Genomic DNA, 26298 nt, shown 5'->3' with positions numbered 1-26298 from the left:
GACCACCCAGTGGGGAAAAGACAGTTTCTTCAACAAACGAACAGGGAAAATTGGACACATATGAAAGAATGAAGTTGGAGTCTTATAGCCTATACAAAATTTAACCTAAAATGCACCAAAGATCTAATGTAAGGCCTAAAATTATAAAACTCTCAGAAGAAACAGGAGGAAAAGCTTCGTGACATTGGATTTGGCAATGATTTTTTAGATTTGATGCCAAAAGTATGGGCAACAAAAGTAAAAATAGATAAACTGGACTACATCAAAATTTGAACATCACCATCAGACACCACCATCAGAGTAAAAAGGCAACCTATAGGAGAAAATATTTGAAAATTATATCTCATAAGAAGTTAATATCCAGAATATATTTCTAAAGAACTCTTAAGTCTAAACAACAACAAAGGGATCCCTGGGTGGCACAGCGGTTTGGCGCCTGCCTTTGGCCCAGGGCGCGATCCTGGAGACCCGGGATCGAGTCCCACATCAGGCTCCCGGTGCATGGAGCCTGCTTCTCCCTCCGCCTGTGTCTCTGCCTCTCTCTCTCTCTCTGTGACTATCATAAATAAATAAAAAATTAAAAAAAAAATAAATAAACAACAACAAAAATAACCCAATTAGGGGATCCCTGGGTGGCGCAGTGGTTTGGCGCCTGCCTTCGGCCCAGGGCGTGATCCTGGAGACCCGGGATCGAATCCCACGTCGGGCTCCCAGTGCATGGAGCCTGCTTCTCCCTCTGCCTATGTCTCTGCCTCTCTCTCTCTCTCTCTGTGTGACTATCATAAAAAAAAATAATAATAATAACCCAATTAAAAAACGGGCCAAAGACTTAACTAGACATTTCTCCAAAGAAAATACAAAAATGGCCAACTAGCACATGAAAAGATGCTCAACATCTTTAGAAAAATTCAAATCAAACCTATATTGAAATATTACCTCACACCAATCAGGTGACTACTCTTTAAAAAATAACAAAACAGCAAGTATTGGTGAGGATGTGGAAAAACTGGAAATTCTGTGTACCAACCAGTAGATCGTAAAATGGTACAACTGCTGTAGAAAATATGGCAACTCCTCAAAAAAATTAAAAATAGAATTACCATATGATCTTGAAATCTTGGATATATATATCCAAAAGGCTGTTCTCAAAAGAGGTATTTGTATGCCCATGTTCATAGCAGCATTCTTCACATCAGCCAAAAGATGGAAGCAACACAAGTCTCCATCAACAGATGCATAGGTAAATAAAATGTTGTATATACATATAATGGAATATTACTCAACCTTAAAAAGTATGGAAATTGTGACATGCTATTCAACCTGGATGAACTTTGAGGACATTACTAAATAAGTCATTCACAAATAAAACAAAAACAAAAAATTGTTATGACTCTACTTATACAAGGTATCTAGAGAGTCAAACTTATAGAAACAGAGTAGAATTGTGTTTGCCAAGGACTGTAGGGGGAGCAGGGAAATAGGGAATTGTTTAACGAATATAGAGTTTCAGTTTGCATGATGAAGTTCTAAAGATAGATTGTGCAATAGTATGAATATACTTTAACACTACTGAACAGTATGTAACTTAAAAATGATTAAGATAGGACACCTGGGTGGCTCAGTAGTTGAGCGTCTGCCTTCAGCTCAGGGTGTGATAGAGTACTATCGGGCCCAGAATAGAGTATTGCACATCGGGCTCCCTACAAGGAACCTGCTTCTCCCTCTGCCTATGTCTCTGCCTCTCTGTCTCTCATGAATAAATGAATAAAATCTTTTAAAAAATGATTAAGATAGTAAACTTTATGTATATTTTATCACAATTAAAAACAATTTTTAAAATGTTAACTGTAAAATCTAGGTGGTAGATAAATGGGTGTTAACTGTAAAATTCAATTTTGATGTTAAAAAAAATTGCAGACCAATTTCTCTGATAAACAAAAGTACTAAATACAATATTAGCAAATGAAATATAAAGGTACAAAAAGGAAAATTCATCACAACCAATAATGGTTCATCCTAAGAATTTAAGAATGATTTTATATTAAAAATAGTAACTTACCACATTATCAGAATATTTATATTCAGTGCAAAATGGTTTTTAATTTCTCTTTGGATTTCTTTGACTCATAGATTAGAAGTGTGTTATTTCCAAAATATTAGACTTTCCAGATATCTGTTATTAATTACTAACTTTATCACATTATAATAAGAGAGCCTTTTTGTAGGATTTGAATCTTTTAAAATTTATTGGGACTTGTTTGATAGCAAACAACACAGTTTATCTTACTAAATGTTCTGAGTGCACTTAACAACAATGTATATTTCTGCTGTTTTCACATGGAGCATTCTGTAAATGTCACCTGGAACAAGTAGTTTGATAGTGTTATTCAAGTCTTCTTACATCTTTTCTGATTCGTTAGCTTTTATATCAATTTTTTGAGAGGCTGAGTGTAGAATTCTTCTAAAATAACGACGGATTTGTCTCTTTCTCTTTGTAGCTTTTGCTTAGTATACTTTGAAGTTGTGTTACTAGGTGCATAAACATTTAGATTGTGGAGAAAGAAATTTTTTCCAGGAGAGCAAGGTCAACTGTTCTCCACCTGGAAGAAATTATCTTTACCCTACTTCACATTACACCTTTTTTTCAGTTTTTTTTTTTTCAGATGGATTGTACATCTAGATGAGAAAGGAACAATTACAGAGCTTTTGCAGAATTGTTTGGCATAGTGACTAAAGCTGCACATACACCTACCCTATGACAAGTCTATTCCTAGGCTTATGCCCCAAAGAAAAGAGTGCATATGTCCACCAAAAACGTGTATAAGGATGTTGAAAGCATCTTTACCGATGAAAGTCCAACACTACAAACAACCCAACCTATCAAAAGGAGAGAAACAAAACTGAAGTATAGTGATACAATAGAAAAGTACCATAGCAGTAAAAAAGAATGAACTGACACCTGCAACATGGACAATTTACAAAAGTATATGTTGGGCAAAAGAAACCAGACACCCCCCCCCCAAAAAAAGTATATTCATTTATACAAAGTTCAACAACTGGCAAACCTAATTTATGGTGACAAGTGTAAGAACAGTAGTTATTTCTGGGAGTAGGGAAAGGTTATAATTAAACCTGGAGAGAAAGATGGATCCTATTTTAATCTGGGTTGAACCTATATGAGTGTATAGAAATGTAAAAAGTCATCAAGCCATACATTAAAGATCTGTGAACCTTATTTTATGTATATATTATATTTCAAGAAAGCAAAAGGGATTAACTATTAATACAGTGAGAAGTAACAGAGTAGTGATATGTGTGTGTGCATGTGTGTGTGTGTATATCATAAAGGACTTATACCCAGAATATATAAAGATAAAAAAAAAATCAATAAGAAAAAACGTATCACTCAACAGAAAAATGCCCAAGATGAATACGCATTTTACAAAAAGGGATATCCAAATACCCAATAAACACGTGAAAGATGCTCAACTTCATCAGTCAGAGGAATTTAAATTAAAACCACACTGTGAGGCCACTACGCATCAACCAGCATGACAAAAATACCAAATGCTAGTAAGAATACATGAAAACTGCAACTCTCATTCACTACTGGACAGAATGTAAACTGGTTTAATTACTTTGGAATCACTTTGGAAAACTGACAGCATCTAGTAAAGCTAAATGTAGGTATATTCCTTATCAAAGCCCAAATAGAGGAGACATCCATATAAGCAAATATTAACAGAGCACTTAAAAAATTATTATTGCAAGATTAAGATTAGGCTATTTTTTATTATCCTTCTTAGCACTAGTGCTACAAAATTTTTAAAAATAATGAATTATTTTAAGTACACTATATCATAGTAGATGTACTGGTGGCCTAAAAAAATAATTAATCACTTTCAATATCTCAATAAGTAACTGAGGCCAGAAACTTGAAATGAATAATATTTTATAAATAATTTGTTTTCACAATTACCAACAGATCTCAACGCTGTGAGTCTTGCAGGGATAAACTAGAGAAAAGCCTGGCCAAATGCCGACAGCTTCACCTTTTTGCTGAGATTCATGTTCTCCAACTTAGCCTTCAGCAGCTTCATCTTATTCATAGTTATTGAATTTTCAATTATCTGTTGCCCAGAAGGAGAAGGCTCAATTTCTTCATCCTCATCCGTATACAAATTATACACAGAACCACCACTGTAAAGAAAGCAATAATTACTACTGAGATGTTTCTGATGCCTGCTCAATGACTAAAAATACTTTATATGCAATAGAAACTATACATATGCTGCTAATGATAAGAGAATAAGTCTAATCAATGTAAATTCAAGGCAAATGTATTTCAAAAAATGTATTTCTTAGAAGAAATTTAAAAAATAAGGAGAAACACCATGATCCAGCATTACCGACAATCTAGCACAGCTAAGCTTTTCTGAAGTCAGTATACAACAGGTGAAGGTCTTTTGGCACCTACTACCTCATTCCCACAAAAGCAAAATCCATCTTCACAGAAATACACTGATTTCATTTTATCAGCCAAGGCTGGTAATTGTGAAACCTAGAACACAGGCTGATCAGAATTCCATTTAACCATAATGAAAAAAGAAACTGACACAGAACTGGACAGAATGTAACTTGTTAACTAGCTAAGCAAAAAAAGCTGTTTGCCAACAGTGAATTAATTAAACTATGCTTGATCACAGCAATTGAAGAAATGTGTCCAGAGACAATAAACTTGTTTAAATAAAGACTATCGCTTTGGCAAGAACAAGTTCTTAAAGAATTGACAACGATGGAAGCAACAGTCAACTAAACAATAAGGCAATGATTTGGAGTTCTGTTCCTTTGCTTTTGATGAGTTGATATAAGGTATAAGTACTGTTCAGTTGTTTTTGCTTATAAGGCATCAATATCAACTTTAAAGTTACTGAAGAAAGAAGTCCCTATGAATAGTATGCATGAAACAACTGCAGGTAAGAAGATTTTCAAAGAATCTGCTATAACGGTAATTCAGTACAACTTGAAGTCAAATCTGCTACAATTGATGGAGTAAAAATATGTGTGGAACAGAAAAAAAATAAGTTGTACAAATTTACAAAGCTAATGAAAACCTAAGGTGTTTGAAGGCTATGTTACTCACTGTATTATTCACCAGCAGGTATTCAGAAGTAAGTATTTGAATCTGTTATCTATTCTTGAACTAGTAGTATCAACAGTAAACTTTTTTGGTTCATAGACTTAGCCATCAGTTCAATGTCTTAACTGTAGTAATTTTATTAGGATTCTTTTAAGCTCAGGGCTAACACTGAATTTTTCTGACAAGAAGAATCACCTTCACCTGCTAAGATAAAACACTGAATGCCTTTGAAAATTTGTTTTTGCTGTGGACTTAATAATGTTTCTTACTGAATTCCACCTAAAATTACAAGCCAAAACAACGCTCTATACAAAACTTATACTGCAGTAATGTCATTCTGACAATACCAGTATTACTCTGAATCACACATAACAGCATGCTTTCAGAAGTAAGAACTTTCCCACACAAATTTACAGGGGACATGCTTTCTAAATTCCCAGCAGTGTTTTCATACCTTGTTGCAAGTTAAAGGAAATTTCCATACTTCAAAATCTATTTAAATGTGCAATTGAGGAGCTCCACCTATCTTGATATGATTAATATGCAGTGTAATGCCATGCTAAATGCAAACAGCACAAGAACATTATAAGAGAATTCTATAAATGCCTTCCAAGCAATGAATATGCTCAATATCAAAATCATGCTTATGGACTGATAACAGTACTTGGCAATATCTGTATAAAAAATTTTTTTCAAAGATAAAATACATAAAATCTCATTACAGATCCATATTAACAGAGTAACTTTTGCAACTCATTTTGCAAATTTGATAGGCAACATTAGCTTGCAACCTCAATTAAGTAAAATATAACCTACCCTTCTGAAAAGCATTCAAGTTGTTCTCTTTCATGGACCCAAAATATACACACACCCAACTACTCAATTATTTTTTAATTTTTTTAAGAGAGAGAGAGAGTACACATGCATACAAGATGGTGGGAAGGGCAAAGGGAAAGGAAGAGAATGAATCTCAAGCAGCCTCCACACCAGCCTGGACCTAACACTGGACTTGATCTCACAATCCTGAGATCATGACCTGAGCCCAAATTAAGAGTTAGACACTTAACCAACTGAGCCACCCAGGCTCCCCTCAATTATTATTATTGTAATTTGAACTTTGTCAGTAAAAATTTTGCGGAAATTCTTCTCTTTTGTTATGTAAGTACCTACAAAGTACCCTTGATTTTATCTCTTAGCCTGAAAATCCTAAAATAATAACTATTTGGCCTTTCACAAAAAAAATTTTGCTCTCCCCTATTATAGAGTAAGAAAGCTTCTCCTTCTACAGTCAAGATAAATGTCTTACAAGGTATGACCAGAAAGTTTTCTACCCTTCTTTTTCACCCACCTCTATCGCTTGTCCAATTCTGGTAGGTGAATAGAAAGGAAAAGAAATTCTAAAAATATCCTCAGAGGAAAAATAATACAATTTTAATTAAAATCCTCAGCAACATTTGGGCTATATCTTAAACACAAAGAAGCTGGCTGAGAAGAAACTGAGGTAAGAGGAGAAAATGACATTTCAAGCAAAGGGTAAAAATGTACAAAAACATGGCATAATGAAGGAGAGCTGAAAAATAAATGACAGTTGTAAAGAGCCTTATATGCTAAGCTAAGGAACTTAGATTTTTCTCCTTTAGGAAAAGAGAACCAAAAGAGGATGTTTGAAAGAGGTCAAAACAACAGTGAGCTAGCACATGGAAAGACTGGTATGAAAAAATTCTATTCCTGGCCCAAATAAGAGGCACTGGATTAAGGCTGTAGTGCTCATTACTCCCTCTTCTCTACTTCTGCTCTAGATGGTTGTGGTTACTACATGGTTACTACTATATTTTGTAGTAACCAGATTCTAACAAGTTAGAGTCAACAGTCAACACCCGTTTGTCTGTCAGCTCTCAAAATCAGAGTCTATCAACAAAACTAAAAGACAACCTACAATGGGAAAAGATATTTGCAAATGACATATCAGATAAAGGGCTAGTGTCCAAGATCTATAAAGAACTTATTAAACTTAATACCCAAGAAACAAAAAATCAATTCATGAAATGGGCAGAAGACACGAACAGACATTTCACCAAAGAAGAACACACATGGCCAACAAGCACATGAGAAAATGCTCCGCAACACTTGCCATCAGGGAAGTACAAATCAAAACCACAATGAGATACCACCTCACACCAGTGAGAATGGGGAAAATTAACAAGATGTGAAACAACAAATGTTAGAGAGGATGTGGAGAAAGGGGAACCCTCTTGCACTGTTGGTGGGAATGTGAACCGGTACAGCCCCTCTGGAAAACTGTGTGGAGGTTCCTCAAAGAGTTAAAAATAGAGCTACCCTATGAACCAGCAATTGCACTGCTGGGGATTTACCCCAAAGATACAGATGCAGTGAAAAACCGAGACACCTGCACCCCAATGTTCATAGCAGCAATGTCCACAATAGCCATACTGTGGAAAGAGCTACGATGTCCTGCGACAGATGAATGGATAAAGAAGATGTGGTCTATATGTACAATGGAATATTATTCAGACATCAGAAGAGATGAATACCCACCATTTGCTTCAACGTGGATGGAACTGGAGGGTATTATGCTGAGTGAACTAAGTCAGTCAGAGAAGGACAATCATCATTTGGTTTCACTCATACAGGGAATATAAGAAATAGTGAAAGGGATTAAAGGGGAAAGGAGAGAAAATGAGTGGGAAAAATCAGAGCGGGTGACAAAGCAAGAGAGACTCTGGGAAACGAACAAGGGGTAGTGGAAGGGAAGGTGGGCGAGGGGATGGACACTGTCAGGGGCACTTGATGGGATGAGCACTGGGTATTATAATGTATGTTGGCAAATCGAACTCCAATAAAAAATAAATAACAAAAACAAAATCAGAGTCTAATCCTTCTTCCACATAACTTGTAGTGAGAAGAATCTAAAGGAATCCCCATTATTCCCAATCCCTGGTTCTCATACCCTGTATACTGCCCTAAACTTGAGTGTGAAAATGACCTAGGACTTGTTTCTAGTCAACACAATATGGCAAAAGCGATTTTCCACGTATAATTTAGACTCCAAATCAGTTAACTTTGAGTTAATCCAAAGGGAGCTGAGGGCAGCCGCTACCCAAAACCAGAAAAAAACAAACAAACAAAAAACCCCAGGGCCCTAAGTCAGACAACTTGCCAGAAAATAAATTTTGCCAACAACACGAATGAACTTGGAAGTAGATTCTATCAAGCCTCTAGTTAAGAGTGCATCTTTGCCAACATTTCGACTGCAGCTTTGGGAGACCCAGAGCAGAACACCCAGCTAAACTGTGCCTAGGCTCCTGAGTCATAGAATCTGTGTTTCCAGACTACAAGTTATTTTTTTCTACAATTTTGTCTTCTAGTTTTTTTATTTTGGGATTGAATTTAAGTACTTGTCCCACCAAAAAAAAAAAAAAAAAAAAAAAACCCAAAAAGCCAAAGCAATCTTGAGAAAGAACAACAAAGCAGGAGGTAACACAATCTCAGATTTCAAGATATACTACAAAACTATAATAATCAAAACAGAATAGTCCTGACACAAAGACATACAGATCAATGAAATAGAATAGAGAGCCCAGAAATAAACCCATGCTTTTATGGTCCGTTAATCTACAACAAATGAGAGAAAAATATACAATGGAGGAAAACATAGTCTCTTCAATAGGTGATACTAGGAAAACTGGACAGCTATATGCCAAAAAAAAAAAAAAAAAGAAAAAATAAAAGAAACTAGACCACTTTTTTAATACTGCACACAAAAACTCAAAATGGGTTAAAGACCTAAATGTGAGACTGAAATCATAAAACTCCTAGAACACACAGGCAGTAATTTCTTTGACACCACCCGTTAGCAAAATTTTTCTAAATATCTCTCCTCTAATAAGGGAAACAAAGGCAAAAATAAACTATTGGGACTATACTAAAATAAAAAGCTTTTACACAGCAAAATGAAAAGGCAACCTACTGAATGAGAGAAGGTATTTGCAAAAGATATAACCAATAAGGGATTAGTATCCAAAATATATAAAGAACTTATAACATTCAACACCAAAAAAAAAAAAAAAAAAAAAAAAAAAACAACCACAACTAATCTGATTAAATTTAGTTGATTAAATTTAGTTATCTGTAATACCTTTCCTTCCTTGGTTTGCTTGGGAAACTCCTACTCCTTTTTTAAGATCCCTTCCCAGAGTTTGTCCCTAACTCCCCACCTTTCAGGTAAAATGAAGGCCCTCTTATCTGGTTTTCCAGAGATTTTGGTATCTTTTTGTAACAACTGGCAAGAATATACTATAGACACTAGTTAGAGCAGACTGCAAGCTCCATGAAGGGAGGGACAATCATCTTTGTAAGTCAGTACTAGTGTACAGACTGGCTTTTAAAAAATTCATTAAATGTTTAGTGACTTAAAGTAAAAGGCAGTAAGAATCAAAGTAAGACAGAGTTCACAGAAACTTACAGCTTACCTTGTCTGATTTCCTACTTGTTCTACTGCCTAGCTAAATACCTTTAAGTTGTTTCCTTCTGAGTTTAGAATCAATATAACAATTCCTCCCCCTTTTACAGAGTAGACAAACACCAGAGAAGTAAAGAGATTTATTTACCTTTATGCAGTAGAGTTAAATTTTGAAAAAAACCCAGCAACTCTAGGTTTAACCCTATAATGCTAAGGCTGTAAAATAATATAATAGACTATTATAAAAAGACTATAGTCAGTATCTTAGAGTTTCATAAAGGACAGAAATAAAGTTTTTTTTTAAATAAATCTTTTATAAGAAAACCTTTCTCAATAAATAAATTTCAGTTTTATAAATTACTAAGTATCAAACACATAAAGGACAATTTTAGAATTATATACCTAGGGCAGTGGGGTGGAGAGAATGCATGAAATTTAGTCTTGTGAATATGAGATTGTTTTGACAACACATAGTAAACATTAAGGTTTATGGAGTATACCACACAGGGTCCTCCTCTTCTAAGTGAGACATGCAAATGAAAACATCTTTACCTTAAAGATTCAGATAATGGTGTTAAAGTGCCATCTCCCCTATCTACTACACGAAAGAAATTCAGTTGATCTCCTTCTCGGTATACCAAAAATGTAACTTGTTTGTTGCAGGAGGTCTTCTCCCAGACCTCATCTCGAATGGAATCCATGTACTCAGCCATCTCCCTAAGTGGATCTTCCACAGGAACTACAAATGGAAAAATTGATAAACAAGCTTTCAATTTATATCAAGTTTTATGCATGTTGGTACAGTGACAGGATATAATGTGCTAAATTCAAATAACACTGTGCATACAACATATACGTGATAGTCTTTAAATAAGTTTCTGATCTTTTTATAGTTTCATATAGCATTCCATATGTTGTACTAACATGAAAGAAATGAAATGCATTATTATGTTGTTACATACAAAGACAGGGCTTAACCAAATACATCAGTATTTTTCTGTGCCACTAGAGTCTGCTGATTCCATGACATAATTACCTATGACTATTTTCACTTCACACATCTATTTCCTGTATTTTCCAAATTGGTCAGATCAATCATCAAAAACACACTGGTTTAAAGACAATACTATACACAGATAAACCAAGTTTCAAAATTTTCTAACAGTGGAATTCACATGTCATTAAACACTATATAATTCTATCTTACAATGGCTCCATAAACACGTTAGAGTTCTTACACTATTCTCAGACTTGGTACTATAAACATCTTATGTCACAAAGGACAATTTTATAAGCCCAGTTTATAGAATTCTTAATACTAGGAGTGCTAGTAGCCAACTCTAACATTACTACCTTTACATTTTTCTAACCTATCCAAAACAGTTCAACATATCTTACAAAATCCTCCTGAAGTAGCTAGGAAAAAGATTATAATAACCCCCATTTTCTAACTAAAATTATGAAACAGAGAGAAAAGATTTGACTTGTGGAAGAAATAAACTAGCACTGGAATCAATACTTAACCTTAGTCTTCTGGTCAGTAAAGGATCAAACAAGTATGAAGGTCTTCCCTTTCAAATAAGACCCACAAAACAGAACTGCTCTGAGGAGTCTAAGGATCCCTCTTCTTGGTGGGGAATCATGTGACACACCTGAATCAGGAACCAATGAGAACATTTCCAAATTTCCCCATGCTTAGAACTCTCTTCTTAATCAAACAGAAATTGCTCACATCAACTTCCAAGGGCCCTTCCACAATCATCCTCCTAGAATCCTATTTCCATACTGACACACTCCCCAAATTCCTCCACTGCACTTGCAACTGCCTGACATCAAATCTTTACACCTTTATTATGGGCAATGTCAGTAAGCAGAAACTTTTTTCTTCCATGGAACAGTGTATTGAACATCTAGTAGATGCATAAAATATACTCGTTAAATGAATGACTTCCAGAGATTGCCCACATTCTGAAAAAGGATTCAACAGTGCCAAAATAATACCCATGAAACCCAAATGCATCACGAACCAGGCTAAAGGGCAACTTTAGAATTCTCTGTAAAAATCATTATACCCAGAGTTGAAGATTCTGGGTAAAAGAAAGCAACAAACTGGTATGAACCTAAACACAGTGATAACCATATATTTATACAATGCTATCATTTCCTTTCCCTCTACTGGTGAGGTTTACTTTTAAATATCCTAGTATTAAATCAAGAATCAGGAGATTTTCCTGAAACATGAGTTCCTTCTGTGTATTTGGGCTTTAAAGAACAATGCTTAGAAAAACAATCATCATTTTTCTAAGGAAGAAAATCTGACTAAAACTTGAGACTATAAAAATACCAACTGGCTTGAAAATTATTTAATTGCTTTAATATACAGAATTTTCACAAATGCCTACCTCTTCTAGTATTTATAGGTCCCCCACGCATAGCCAATACCAGCTTCAAGGTACAACCTTCTGATATACTGTGAACACAAAAATAAACCACCATAATTAAAGTGTACTGGTGTTAGACATATACACAATTAAGTGCTAGTTTATCAGGTATAGTACTTACCCTCTATAATAAAAAAAGATACAGCAATATACGTTAATATAAAATGTTAACTTAATTACTTGTATAAAAAGGGAAAAGTAAGTTCTCATAGGCTTTAAATATGACATGTCATCTCAATTTAGTCTCTTCATTTCACACAAAGAAAAAGAGGCTCTAAGAAGAAAATAAGTTTGTCCAAGGTTCAAAATGTTAGAAAATAGATCCAGTTAGTAAAATAGAAAATAGAAAAATAGCAAATTTATAAGATCTACAAGATCTCCTGAATCCCTGTGCTCTTCCAGATATTTCACATCACCTCTGTCTCTTTTTTTTATTACGAAAAGAGTGAAGAAGTGTATGAATGAGAGAAGGGAGAAAAAAAGACGAAAGCCAAATAGTGTATCTGCAATCACTGGTGCACACAGTGTCACTTAGTAACAGAAGAAAGGCTTGATGAAAAAATGAAAGACTTGGTGAAGAGCAAAACTCTCTTACCCAATACTCTTTTTTTGTCTCTATCAAGTGTATTTGTTTTACTTTTTTATTTTTTTAAAGATCTTATTTATTTATTTGAGAGAGACAGAGTGCAAGTGGGAGAACACAAGTAGGGGGAGCAGCAGACTCCCCACTGAGCAAGGAGTTTGATGAGCTCAATCTCGGGACCTCAAAATCATGATCTGAACCAAAGGCAGCTGCCTGATTGTGCCACCCAAACACCCCTATTTTTTATTTTTTTATTAAGTTTTTTATTTTAATTATAGTAAACAGTGTTATTATATTAGTTCCAGGTGTACAATATAGTGATTCAACAATTCTATGCATTACTCAGTGCTTATCATGATTAGTGTCCTCTTAATCTCCTTCACCTAGTTCACCCATCCTCCACCCACCTCCCCGCCTCTGGTAACCATCACTTTGTTCTCTATAGTTAAGAGTGTTTCTTGGTTTGTCTATGTTTTTCCTTTGATTATATGTTTTGTTTTTAAATTCCACATATGAGTGAAACTCGATGGTATTTACCTTGTTCTGACTTACTCCACTTAGCATTATACTCTCTAGCTCCTTCCATGTCATTGCAAATGCAAGATTTCATTTTTTTATGGCTGAAAAATATTTCATTCATTCATCTACCAGTGGACATTGGGCTGCTTCCATAATTTGGCTATTGTAAATAATGCCTCTATAAACAGAGGGTTGCATGTATCCCTTTGAATTAGTGTTGGGTAAATACCCAATAGTGCAATTATTAGATTGTACGGTACTTCTATTTTAAATTTTTTGATGAACCTCCACACTATCTTCTACAGTGGCTGCAACAATTTGCATTCCCACCACCACTACAAGAGGATTCCTTCCCCCCCCCCAACCCCGCCCCCAGCAATCTCATCAACACCTGTTGTATCTTGTATTGTTACTTTTAGCCATTCCAACGGGTGTGAGGTAACATATCACTGTAGTTTTGATTTGCATTTCCCTGATGATTAGTGATACTGAGCATCTTTTCATATGTTTGTTGGCCATCTAGATGTTTTCTTTGCAGAAATGCCTGTTTTTTAATTGGATCATTTGGTTTTGGGGTGTTGAGTTGTATTGTTTTTCATTTTTTTGGATACTAACCCTAACCCTTTCTTGGATATGTCATTTGCAAACATCTCCCATTCAGTAGATTGCTTTTAGTTGTGTCCTTTGCTGTGCAGAAGCTTTTCATTTTGATGTAGTCCCAATAGTTTATTTTTGCCTTTATTTCCCTTGCCTCAGGAGATATACATTAGAAAAATGTTGCTATAGCTGGTGTCAGAGAAATTACTACATGTGCTCTCTTCTAGGATTTTTATTCTTACCCAATACTCTTGTAAAAATGGAAAGAAAAAGAAAGTAGCCAAGTGGGAACAGGTCAATATTAAAAAGAGCACAAGGCAAGGTCAAAAGAGAAAGATTAAAAAATAAAAAGGCAGGGGATACGTAATTGGTGTGAAAAATGAAAAGATAAAGAATCAAAGGATAAGGATCAGGCAGTATGGAGTACTGAACCAACATATCTTACGGTTCAGGATTTACCCTTAAATCTAGGTGTCACAACTATTCAGAAGACATGATCCAAGGATTCAGAAGGAAAACACTGATATATCGAGTCGTAATGCTGAGCATCTATAAAACAGCCAATATGTAATTAAACTCACTTGTAATCATTCAAGCAAAATTCATCTTCAAGTTCCATGTTATTCCAAATTAAGTGCTGCTGACAGATGGAAATACCTTAGGGAAATGTTATAAAAATATGGTTACAAATTTAATAGAATATTCAAAAGAGTAGGATAGAAAGCTATTAAAGAATTACTATTAATAATAAACACATTTCTAAATTGAATGCTAGGTGCTTAGGTAAAATTACCAGAATCATAGGTAAAAGGTATGGTTAAAAGTAGATGGAGTCCAATCCAGACACTTTAGAACAGTAATTTTATTTTATTTTATTTATTTATTTATTTTTTATTTATTTATTTTTTTAGAACAGTAATTTTAGTAACTCTCTATACGAGAAGTGAAGTATGACATTAGGAGCCCTTTATTTTTTTTTATTTTTTTATTTTTTTATTTATTTATGATAGAGAGAGAGAGAGAGAGAGAGGCAGAGACACAGGCAGAGGGAAAAGCAGGCTCCATGCACTGGGAGCCCGACGTGGGATTCAATCCCGGGTCTCCGGGATTGCGCCCCGGGCCAAAGGCAGGTGCCAAACCGCTGCGCCACCCAGGGATCCCCGACATTAGGAGCCCTTTAAAGACAAATATCATGAAATCATCCCTGAAGAATTTAAGATTTAAGGCCTAAAAGGCAGTTCTCAGTGCTATGAAGTACAGTCTTCATTCAGTTATTTGCAGATTGTTAAAAGTATATTGTTGGGGGTAGGGGAGGTGTGAAATGGGTGAAGGGGGTTAGAATATACAAATCTCAGCTATAAAATAATTATGTAATAAAATATATAAAATAAAGTAGAACATGGGGACTATATAGTTAAAAATATTGTATACCCAATGGAACATTACTCAGCCAACAGAAATGACAAATACCCACCATTTGCTTCAACATGGATGGAACTGGAGGGTATTATACTGAGTGAAATAAGTCAATCGGAGAAGGACAAACATTATATGGTCTCATTCATTTGAGGAATATAAATAATAGTGAAAGGGAATAGAGGGGAAGAGAGAAGAAAGGGGGAGGAAATATCAGAAAGGGGAGACAGAACATGGAAGACTCCTAACTCTGGGAAATGAACTAGGGGTGGTGGAAGGGGAGGAGGGCGGGGGTGGGGGTGACTGGGAAGCGGGCACTGAGGGGGGCACTTGACAGGATGCACACTGGGTGTTATTCTGTATGTAGGCAACTTGAACACCAATAAAAAATAAATTTATTATTAAAATAATAATAATAATAATAATATTGTATACCTGAAAGTTGCTAAGAGAGTAGAAGAAAATTTCTTCATCACAAGAAAACAAGTTTATAACTCTGAATGGTGATGGATGTTAAAAAGACCCATTACAGTAACTACTTCGCAATAAATACAAATATTGAATCATTATATTGTACACTCAAAACAAGTATGTCCAATTATATCTAAGTTCAAATATATAGAACATTTCACTTGTTTTACTGTTTTTGTGGGGAGGTGGTTATTCCTAAAATGTCTTCCTAGAGTAGTATTATCTAATGATTAACATGGCATCTTTCATAACTCTTTTGAATGGAAAAGTCAGAAATCTTGAAAAACGGTAGAAAATATCATTTTGAATATAAACATTAATGTACTAGAAAATTCTTTCCAACTTAGTATTTATATGTGATCGTATATTAACACATTCTTTTGTAGACCCTAAACACTAATCACAGAATAATTCAATATTTGGCGCAAAAAAAAAGTATGTTGTGCATTATTTTCAACGCTGAAGATTATACTCTACAATACAGTTATTTGCATTCCTGTGATATTAAAGAAACATTAAGGAAGACTCTACAGACTAATATAATTAATCTTTTTTGTGCATTTGTTTGTTTTTTCCAAAGTGTACATTAGAATGCCCAAAGAAGCAGCCCAGGTGGCTCAGTGGTTTAGCGCCACCTTCAGCCCAGGGCCTGATCCTGGAGATCCCGGATCGAGTCCCACGTCAGGCTCCCTGCATGGAGCCTGCTTCTCCCTCTGCCTATGTCTCTGCCTCTCTCTTTCTGTGTGTGTGTGTGTGTGTGTGTGTGTATCTCATGAATAAATAAAATCTTTAAAAAAAATGCCCAAAGAATATTTGGACTATACTCGCCTGAGAGTATTATCTACACTATAGAACATTTAATGAATACCGATATTGATGAAAATCTTTCTTGAATATCTCATATACTTAGCCCTCTCAAATTACTTTTCTTAGGATACTAAAGCTGCCTAGAATAATAATAGTGGTGGGCTGCCTAGGTGGCTCTGTTGGTTAAGTGTTCAACTTTTGATTTTGGATCAGGTCATGATCTCAGCATCATGAGATCAAGTCCTGCATCCAGCTCTAAGCTCAGGATGGAATCTACTCGTCCCTCTCCTCCTGCTCATCCCTCTGTTTGTCTCTCTTTCAAGTAAATAAATAAAATCTTAAAAAAATAATAACAGTGGTATGTATGCTACTGTTTATTATTATAAGCGAATAACTAGAGAGCGGGGCAAGATGGCATAGGAGTAGGGTCCCCAAGTCACGTGTCCCCACCAACTTACCTAGATAACTTTCAAATCATCCTGAAAACCTACAAATTTGGCCTGAGATTTAAAGAGAGAACAGCTGGAATGCTACAGTGAGAAGAGTTCGCACTTCTATCAAGGTAGGAAGACAAAAATAAATAAATAAAAAAGCATCCAAGGGGGACGGGACCCCGCAAGGAGCCAGGCTAAGGCCCTGAGGCTAGTGCCTCCAGGACAGGAAGGCCCAGTCCCAGAGAAGAAGGAGTTTACCAATCTTACTGGACGGAAAGGCGCTCACAGGGAGCTCAGGCAGGATCCCAAGAGGGGCAGTGGAGATCCCAGGTTCCCAGGGTCACTAACAGGTGCGTGGGGGGCGGGGCGGGGGGTTGGGGGGGAGTGTGCCACACACCGCGGGCTAAGCTCCCGAAAGGGCTAGAGCACCTGCTCGGCGGGGCCTCCAGAGCAGCTCAGGTGGTGGCTCCGCGGGGAGGGGGCTGCGCCGCCCGGGGAATGCAATTCCAGCAGCGCAGGCCCCTGAGCCTAGGGTGGCTGGGGACACAGCCCAGGATTCTGCACTCCCCTTGGTACAGGCAAAGGCGGGGATGGCACAGGACAGAAAGAATGCTCCTGCCGCTGGGCGGCCTGAGCTGTGCAGATCAGCGCCCCCTGCCCCAAGAGCGTCCAGGCCAGTGCAGACTGGAAGACTGTGGTGGTTACTGTGGGAGCTGACTCTAGGGTTGGAGAGCTGGCCCCTGCCACTGTTGTCATTCCTCCTGCTGTCACCTTGTGCCTGGGACTGGGCGAAGCACAAGGGAGCAAGGGCCTCACAAGATAAATAGCTCCAAATGAGCTGTGCACCTGGCAGGGGGCTGAGCAGCTCCCCCAGGTGCACACACCTGAGAATCAGCACAGCAGACTGCTCCCCCAGAAGAGCAGCTGGAAGGACAGGGGAAGAGTAAGTTCTTGACAAAGCAGTGCTGGAAAGTATCAGGGTAAGCGAGGGACTCACAGTTTATAGAATCAGAGTATACTCCTCCTTGTTTTTTTATTATTGTTTTGTTGTTGTGATTCTTTGTGGTTTTTTTCCTTTTCTTTTTTTTTCTCTTCTTTTTCCTTCCTTTTCCATTACAACTTGTTTTTAGCCACTCTGCACTGAGCAAAATGACTAGGAAAAAAAAACTCACCACAAAAGAAAGAATCAGAAATAGTACTCCCTCCCACAGAGTTACAGAATTTGGATTACAATTAAATGTTAGAAAGTCAATTCAGAAGCAGAATTATAAAGCTACTGGTGACTCTGGAAAAAGCATAAAGGATTCAAGAGACTTCATGACTACAGAATTTAGATCCAATCAGGCCAAAATTAAAAATCAATTAAATGAGATGCAATCCAAACTGGAGGTCCTAACAATGAGAGTTAATGCGGTAGAATAATGAGTGAGTGACACAGAAGACAAGTTAATGAAAAGGAAGGAAGCTAAGGAAAAAGAGAAAAACAATTAATAGATCATGAGGAAAGATTAAGGGAAATAAATGCCAGCCTAAGAAGGAAAATTCTACTTTTAATTAGGGTTCCAGAGGGCGCCAAAAGGGACAGAGGACCAGAAAGTGTATTTGAACAAATCATAGCTGAGAACTTACCTAACTTGGGAAAGGAAACAGGCATTCAGATCGAGGACAGAGGTCCCTCCCTAAAATCAATAAAAACCATTCAACACCCCGACATTTAACAGTGAAACTTGTAAATTGCAAAGAAAAAGAGAAGATTCTTAAAGCAGCAAGAGACAAGAGATCCCTAACCTTTATGGGGAGAAGTATTAGGTTAACAGCAGACCTCTCCACAGAGACCTGGCAAACCAGAAAGGGCTGGCAAGATATATTCAAGGTCCTAAATGAGAAGAACATGCAGCCAAGAATACTCTATCCAGAATGACTCTCATTCAGAATAGAGGGAGAGATAAAGACTTTCCAAGATAGGCAGAAACTGAAAGAATATGGGACCACCAAACCAGCTCTGCAAGAAATATTAAGGGGGACTCCGTAAAAGAAAGAGGAGGTCCAAGGAAACAATCCACAAAAACAGGGACTGAATAGGTATCAATGATGACACTAAATTCTTATCTTTCCATAAGATAAGAATTCTGAACATGAATGGGCTTAATGATCCCATTAAAAGGCACAGGGTTTCAGACTGGAGAAAAAAGCAAGAGCCATCTATTTGCTGTCTACAAGAGACTCATTTTAGACCTAAGGACACCTACAGCCTGAAAATGAAAGAATGGAGAACCATTTACCATTCAAATGGTCCTCAAAAGAAAGCAGGGGTAGCCATCCTCATATCAGATAAGTTAAAGTTTATCCCAAAGACTGTAGTAAGAGATGAAGAGGGACACTATATCATACTTAAAGGATCTATCCAACAAGAGGACCTAACGGTCATGAATATTTATGCCCTGAATGCGGGAGCTGCCAAGTCTATCAATCAATTAATAACCAAACTTAAGACATACTTAGATAATAATACACTAATACTGGGAGACCTCAACATGACGCTTTCTGTAAATGACAGATCTTCTAGGCACAACATCTCCAAAGAAACAAGAGCTTTAAATGATACACTGGACCAGATCGATTTCACAAATATTTACAGAAATTTACATCCAAATGCAACTGAATACACATTCTTCTCAAGTGCACATGGAACTTTCTCCAGAATAGACCACATACTGGGTCACAAATCAGGTCTTAACCGATACCAAAAGATTGGGATCGTGCCCTGCATATTTTCAGACCATAATGCTTTGAAACTAGAACTAAATCACAAGAAGAAGTTTGGAAGGATTTCAAAAACGTGGAGGTTAAAGACCATCCTTCTAAAAGATGAAAGTGTCAACCAGGAAATTAGAGAAGAACTAAAAAGACTCATGGAAACTAATGAGAATGAAGATACAACCATTCAAAATCTTTGGGATACAACAAAAGCAGTCCTGAGGGGGAAATACATCACAATACTAGCATCCCTCAAAAAACTGGAAAGAACTCCAATACAAAAGCTAACCTTGCACCTAAAGGAGCTGGAGAAGCAACAGCAAATGAAACCTTCACCCAGCAGAAGAAGATTCGAGCAGAACTCCATGAAATCGAGACCAGAAGAACTGTGGAACAGACCAACAAAACCAGGAGTTGGTTCTTTGAAAGAATTCATAAGATAGATAAACCATTAGCCAGCCTTATTAAAAGGAAGAGAGAAAAGACTCAACTTAATAAAATCATGAATGAGAAAGGAAAGATCACGACCAACACCAAGGAAATACAAACGATTTTAAAAACTTATTATGAGCAGCTATATAGCAATAATTTAGGCAACCTAGAAGAAATGGACACATTTTTGGAAAACCACAAACTACCAAAACTGGAACAGGAAGAAATAGAAAACCTGAACAGGCCGATAACCAGGGAGGAAATGGAAGCAGTCATCAAAAACCTCCCAAGACACAAAAGTCCAGGGCCAGATGGCTTCCCCGGGGAATTCTATCAAATATTTAAAGAAGAAACAATATCTATTCTACTACAGTTGTTCCAAAAGATAGCAAGGGATGGAATACCTCCACCAAACTCGTTCTATGAGGCCATCATCACCTTAATTCCAAAACCAGACAAAGACCCCACCAAAAAGGAGAATTATAGACACAATATTCCTGATGAACACAGACGCAAAAATTCTCAACAAGATACTAGCCAATAGGATCCAACAATACATTAAGAAGATTTTTCACCATGACCAAGTGGGATTTATCCCCAGGATGCAAGGCTGGTTCAACACTCGTAAAGCAATCAATGTGGTGGATCATATCAACAAGAGAAAAAACAAGAACCACATGATTCTCTCCATAGCTACAGAGAAAGCATTTGACAAAATACAGCACCCATTCCTCATCAAAACTCTTCAGAGTGTAGGGATAGAAGGGAACATTCCTCAGCATCTTCAAAGCCATCTATGAAAAGCCCACAGCAAATATCATTCTTAATGGGGAAACACTGGGAGCCTTTCTCTTAAGATCAGGAACAAGACAGGGATGTCCACTCTCACCACTGCTATTCAACGTAGTACTAGAAGGCCTAGCTTCAGCAAGCAGACAACAAAAAGAAATAAAAGGCATTCAGTTTGGCAAAGAAGAAGTCAAACTCTCCCTCTCTGCAGATGACATGACACTGTACATAGAAAACCCAAAAGACTCCACCCCAAGATTGCTAGAACTCATACAGCAATTCAGCAGTGTGGCAGGATACAAAATCAATGCCCAGAAGTCAGTGGCATTTCTATACACTAACAATGAGACTGAAAAAGAGAAATTAAGGAGTCAATCCCATTTACAATTGCACCCAAAAGCATAAGATACCTAGGAATAAAGCTAACCAAAGAGGTAAAGGGTCTATATCTTGAAAACTACAGAAGACCTCTGAAAGAAATTGAGGAAGACACAAAGAGATGGAAAAATATTCCATGCTCATGGATCAGGAGAATTAATATTGTAAAAATGTCAATGTTACCCAGAGCAATTTACGTGTTTAATGCAATCCCTATCAAAATACCATGGACTTTCTTCAGAGAGTTGGAACGAATCATCTTAAGATTTGTGTGGAATCAGAAAAGACCCCAAATAGCCAGGGGAATATTAAAAAAGAAAACCAGAGCTGGGGACATCACAACGTCAGATTTCAGGTTGTACTACAAAGCTGTGGTCATCAAGACAGTGTGGTACTGGCACAAAAACAGACACACAGATCAATGGAACAGAATAGAGAATCCAGAAGTGGACCCTCAACTTTATGGTCAACTAATATTTGACAAAGCAGGAAAGACTATCCACTGGAAAAAAAAAACAGTCTCTTGAATAAATGGTGCTGGGAAAATTGGACATCCACGTGCAGTAGAATGAAACGAGACCATTATCTTACACCAGACACAAAGATAAACTCAAAATGTTTGAAAGATCTAAATCTAGATCAAAATCCTAGAGAACACAGGCAACACCCGTTTTGAACTTGGCCACAGCAATTTCTTGTAAGATACATCCATGAAGGCAAGAGAAACAAAAGCAAAAATGTACTATTGTGACTTCATTGAGATAAAAAGCCTCTGCAAAGCAAAAGAAACAGTCAACAAAACTAAAAGACAACCTACAGAGTGGGAGAAGATACTTGCAAATGGCCTATCAGATAAAGGGCTAGTATCCAAGATCTATAAAGAACTTCTTAAATTCAACAGCAAAGAAACACAATCCAATCATGAAATGGGCAAAAGTCACAAACAGAAACCTTACAGAAGACACAGACAGGGCCAACAAGCACATGAGAAAATGCTCCGCATCACTTGCCATCAGGGAAATACAAATCAAAACTACAATGTACCTTTCTCTCCACATAGCGACCCCTGATTTCCCCCAACATGCCTTCCACTACTTTGCTTATAAATATCCCCTATTACAGCTTGTCCATATTACAGTGAAAGTGTGTATTTCTCTACTCTCAGTATTGAGGATAAAGGACCATGTCTCACTGTCTCTAGCAAGCACATTTTGGGGACAGGGCATAGAAGGCACACCTGTTCCTTTTGTGTGTTTATTCAGAAAACATACCCAGAGTAGTGCTGGTAGCACAGAAAGATGATGTGATCTTTTTCAATTTCCCTCAATATGCTAGTAATAATAAGACATCTGGGATATTGGAGAGAATGGTTATCTGGGAGAATGTTATTTAAAAATAAAGGGTAGTTTTCAACCAAATTTAAAAGAGTGATCATGGCTTGGTTGGTGGAATATGCGACTCTTGATTTGGGATCCTAAGGTTAAGCCCCACAGGTGGTGTGGAATTTACTTAAAATTAAATAAATGACTGATTATGCTTAAAAAAAAAAAAACCACCAGTGAGAATGGTGAAAATTAACAACACAGGAAACAACAAATGTTGAGGGGAACCCTACCCTCTTGCACTGTTGGTGGGAATGTGGACTTACAGCCACTCTGGGAAACTGTGTGGAGGTTCCTCAAAGAGTTAAAAACAGAACTGCCCTACAACCCACCATTGCACTGCTGGGGATTTACCCCAAAGATACAGATGCAGTGAAACGCCGGAATACCTGCACCCCAATGTTTATAGCAGCAATGTCCACAATAGCCAAACTATGGAAGGAGCCTCAGTGTCCATTGAAAGATGAATGGATACAGAAGCTGTGGTCTATGTATACAGTGGAATATTAGCCATTAGAAATGACAAATACCCACCATTTGCTTCGCCGTGGATGGAACTGGAGGGTATTATGCTGAGTGAAGTAAGTCAATCAGAGAAGGACAAACATTATATGGTCTCATTCATTTGGGATGAATAAAAAAGAGTGAAAGGTAATAACAGGGAAAGGAGAAAAAATGAGTGAAAATACCAGTGAGGGTGACAGAACATGAGAGACTCCTAAGTCTGGAAAACAAACAAGGGGTGGTGGAAAGGGAGGTGGGTGAGGGTTGGGGTGACTGGGTGACGGGCACTGAAGGGGCACTTGATGGGATGAGCACTGGGTGATAGGTTATATGTCGGCAAATTGAACCCCAATAAAAAAAATAATAAAAAAATAAAGTATCTACTGCAGATAATATGACATAACATATCTGAAAAACCCAGAAATTTATGAGAAAACCACACAAAAAAGATAATTCAATACCAGTATATACAATTAACATACAATATCAACAGCCTTCAAATAAACACTAAACCATTAAGGGACACAGGGCAAAGAAAATTCCATTTACAATAACAATAAAGATTTAAAGATTATGAAGTACTTAGAATAAGCTTAATAAGAAAAGTGAAACTCTTGCTACTGAGAAAATTTTGAAGCACTACTGAAAACATAAAAGTAGATTTGAACTGTAGCTGGAGAGAGAGTGTGAGTGGGAGGAGGGGCATAAAGAGAGAATCTTTAAGCTGACTCCCCACTGAGTAGGCAAACACCAGAGTCAGTCTTATGACCCCTGAGATTATTACCAAGACACACATCAGATCCTGTCCCTGCAACTAATTGTATGATTTGGGGTGAGTGTTAAATCCCCCCTGTGTTTTCTCATTTGTAACATGATGATTAAAAATCATAAAATGATGAAATAGATCAATATTGTATAGGATTTCAAACAGCGCCTGAAATACAATAAACATTGTGTAAGTGCTTGTTGAAAAAAAAAGTAGACTTGAACAAAACACAAAAAGAAGGTTGTTTTTAGATAGAATAATTTAACACCATAAAGATGTCAGTTCTACTTAATTTATAAATTAAATGCAATCACTCTAAAACTACCAAACTCTTTTAAAAAAGAGTAAGACAAGGCAACACTAAAGTTAAAAGCAAAACAAACATGCAATAGCTAGGGAAAAAAAATATTAAAAAAGAAAATCCAAGAGCAGTACACTTCCACCTGACATGAAAACATACTATAAAATCTCTATAATTAAAAGTGTGATACTGACACATAGAAAGCCCAGAAACAGACCCAACTATAGATGAGAAAGGTGGTATTTCAAATTACTGAGCCAAAAATGGACTTTTATAATATATGGTGCTGGAATAACTGTGTAATCATTTGGAAAAAGAAAATTAGATTCATACCTAATGCTATATATAAGAATAAATAACAAGAACAAAGAATAAACTCCAAACAGATTTAAGATCTAAATGTTAAAAATGAAGCTATATAAATACTAAAAGAAAACATGGCCTAATTGCTCTTTAACTGTTATGGAAAGAAAGGTCTATTCTAATTACAACTTAAAATGCAGAAATAGTAAAAGATTGATAAATTTGCTTAAACTTTTCTTTCAGATGCAAAAAATTTTTTAATTGCATGAGAAAGAAGCCAGTATAAAAAAAGTCAGAGGCACCAGGTAGCTTGGTCAGTTAGTTATGCATCCAATTCTTGGTTTCAGGTTCAGGTTATCATCTCATGGGTTATAAGACTGAGCCCTGTGTCTGACTCTGCACTCAGTGGGGAGTCTACTTGAAGATTCTCTATGCTCTCCTCCCACTCATGCTCCTCTCTGTCTTTCTAAAATAAATAAATCTTTTTTAAAAAGTCAAAAAACAACTGAGAAATTAGGAGAAAATATGTGTGACATACACCACAGACACAAAACTAATAACCCTAATATATAATGAACTTTTAAAATTGTGGGATGAGGTTCAAAACCCAGTAGAAAAATAGGCAAAAGACATGAACAAGGAATTTACCGTGGAAGATGTAAAAATAGCCCTTAAACATATGAATTAAATGTTCCAATTCATTCCTAATTAGAGAAGAACAAACTAAAAGAACACATTCAACTGGCAAAAATTTTAAAGTATGACAACACTTTCTGTCGGGCAAGGCTTGGGTAAACAGGTAAAATAAGTTACTGTGGAATACAAACTGGTACAACCATTCTGGAAAGGATTTGACAATACCTAACAAAACTACGTATTCACTTACTTTTTGACCCAGCAATCACAATTTTAGTAATCTACCCTAAAGATATACCTCAACATACAAAAATACATATGCACAGGTTATCCATTGTAGAGCCATTAAAAATAGCAAATCATTGGAAATAACCTAAATGTCATGCAGAGAAAAGTGATTCAATAAAATAGCATATATCCACACAATGCAGCACTATAAAACTGTAAAGGAAAAAATACTATAAAGAAAAGTAAATGGGATGCCTGGATGGCTCAGCAGTTAAGCTCTGCTTTTGGCTCAGGGCGTGATCCTGGAGTTCAGGGATCAAGTCCCACATTGGGCTCTCTGAGGGGAGCCTGCTTCTCCCTCTGCCTCTGCCTCTGCCTCTGCCTGTGTGTGTGTGTGTGTGTGTGCATGTGTGACAAATAAATAAAATCTTTAAAAAAAAGAAAAGGAAAAGTAAATGAGAAACACTTTTATAAACTGATTTGGAATGATATCCAGTATATATTATTAAGCATAAAAAGCAAAATACAAAAGACTGTCTATAGAATGTTACCATTCAAGTTAGAAAGAATACGTGAAATATACATGTTTTAAAATGAAAACAGGATAAATCAGAAACTAGTAAGACTGCTTATCCAGTGGATGAGGCGATGGGATGGAAAAATGTGCAAAAGAAAACAGGTAGTGGGGATGAAAAGTAGCAACAACACTTCTAAAATTTTTAGATAGTTCTGACTCTTAGAACCATGTTGATGATTCACATCAACTCACTCCCCTCCCGAATTAATAATTAAAATCATTCAGGTTGTACACGAACATCAAAATAACACAAAGAATAACAAATGAATATAACTACTAAAAGTGAAGGTGTGGGAAGAAAAAAACTTAACTTCAATAACTTTAGAAAACAGTATTTTGATCATATATTATGTAGGC

At 36.6% G+C, this 26298-nt stretch overlaps 1 protein-coding gene across 6 annotated transcripts in view; it reads right to left on the bottom strand.

Moving 5' to 3' along the window:
• ZFAND4 (zinc finger AN1-type containing 4) overlaps positions 1 to 26298 on the bottom strand; it is an 80175-nt gene that overhangs the window by 19393 nt on the left and 34484 nt on the right. For 4 of the 6 annotated variants that reach the window (XM_025989924.2, XM_025989961.2, XM_025989931.2 and 1 more), the window contains 4 exons: positions 14342 to 14417; positions 12023 to 12090; positions 10173 to 10359; positions 4053 to 4200 (listed from right to left, as the gene is read on the bottom strand). In XM_025989924.2, the coding sequence (XP_025845709.1) occupies positions 4053 to 4200; positions 10173 to 10359; positions 12023 to 12090; positions 14342 to 14417 (479 nt within the window). The remainder of the gene's footprint in view (positions 1 to 4052; positions 4201 to 10172; positions 10360 to 12022; positions 12091 to 14341; positions 14418 to 26298) is intronic. The other 2 variants (XM_025989971.2, XM_072739375.1) reach the window with 1 other exon arrangement.

The sequence above is a fragment of the Vulpes vulpes genome, chromosome 15 (genome assembly GCF_048418805.1).
Source record: "Vulpes vulpes isolate BD-2025 chromosome 15, VulVul3, whole genome shotgun sequence".
Classification (NCBI taxonomy): Eukaryota; Metazoa; Chordata; class Mammalia; order Carnivora; family Canidae; genus Vulpes; species Vulpes vulpes.
The sequence above is the reverse complement of the archived record's forward strand: the minus strand, read 5'-3'. Positions and strand labels throughout refer to the sequence as shown.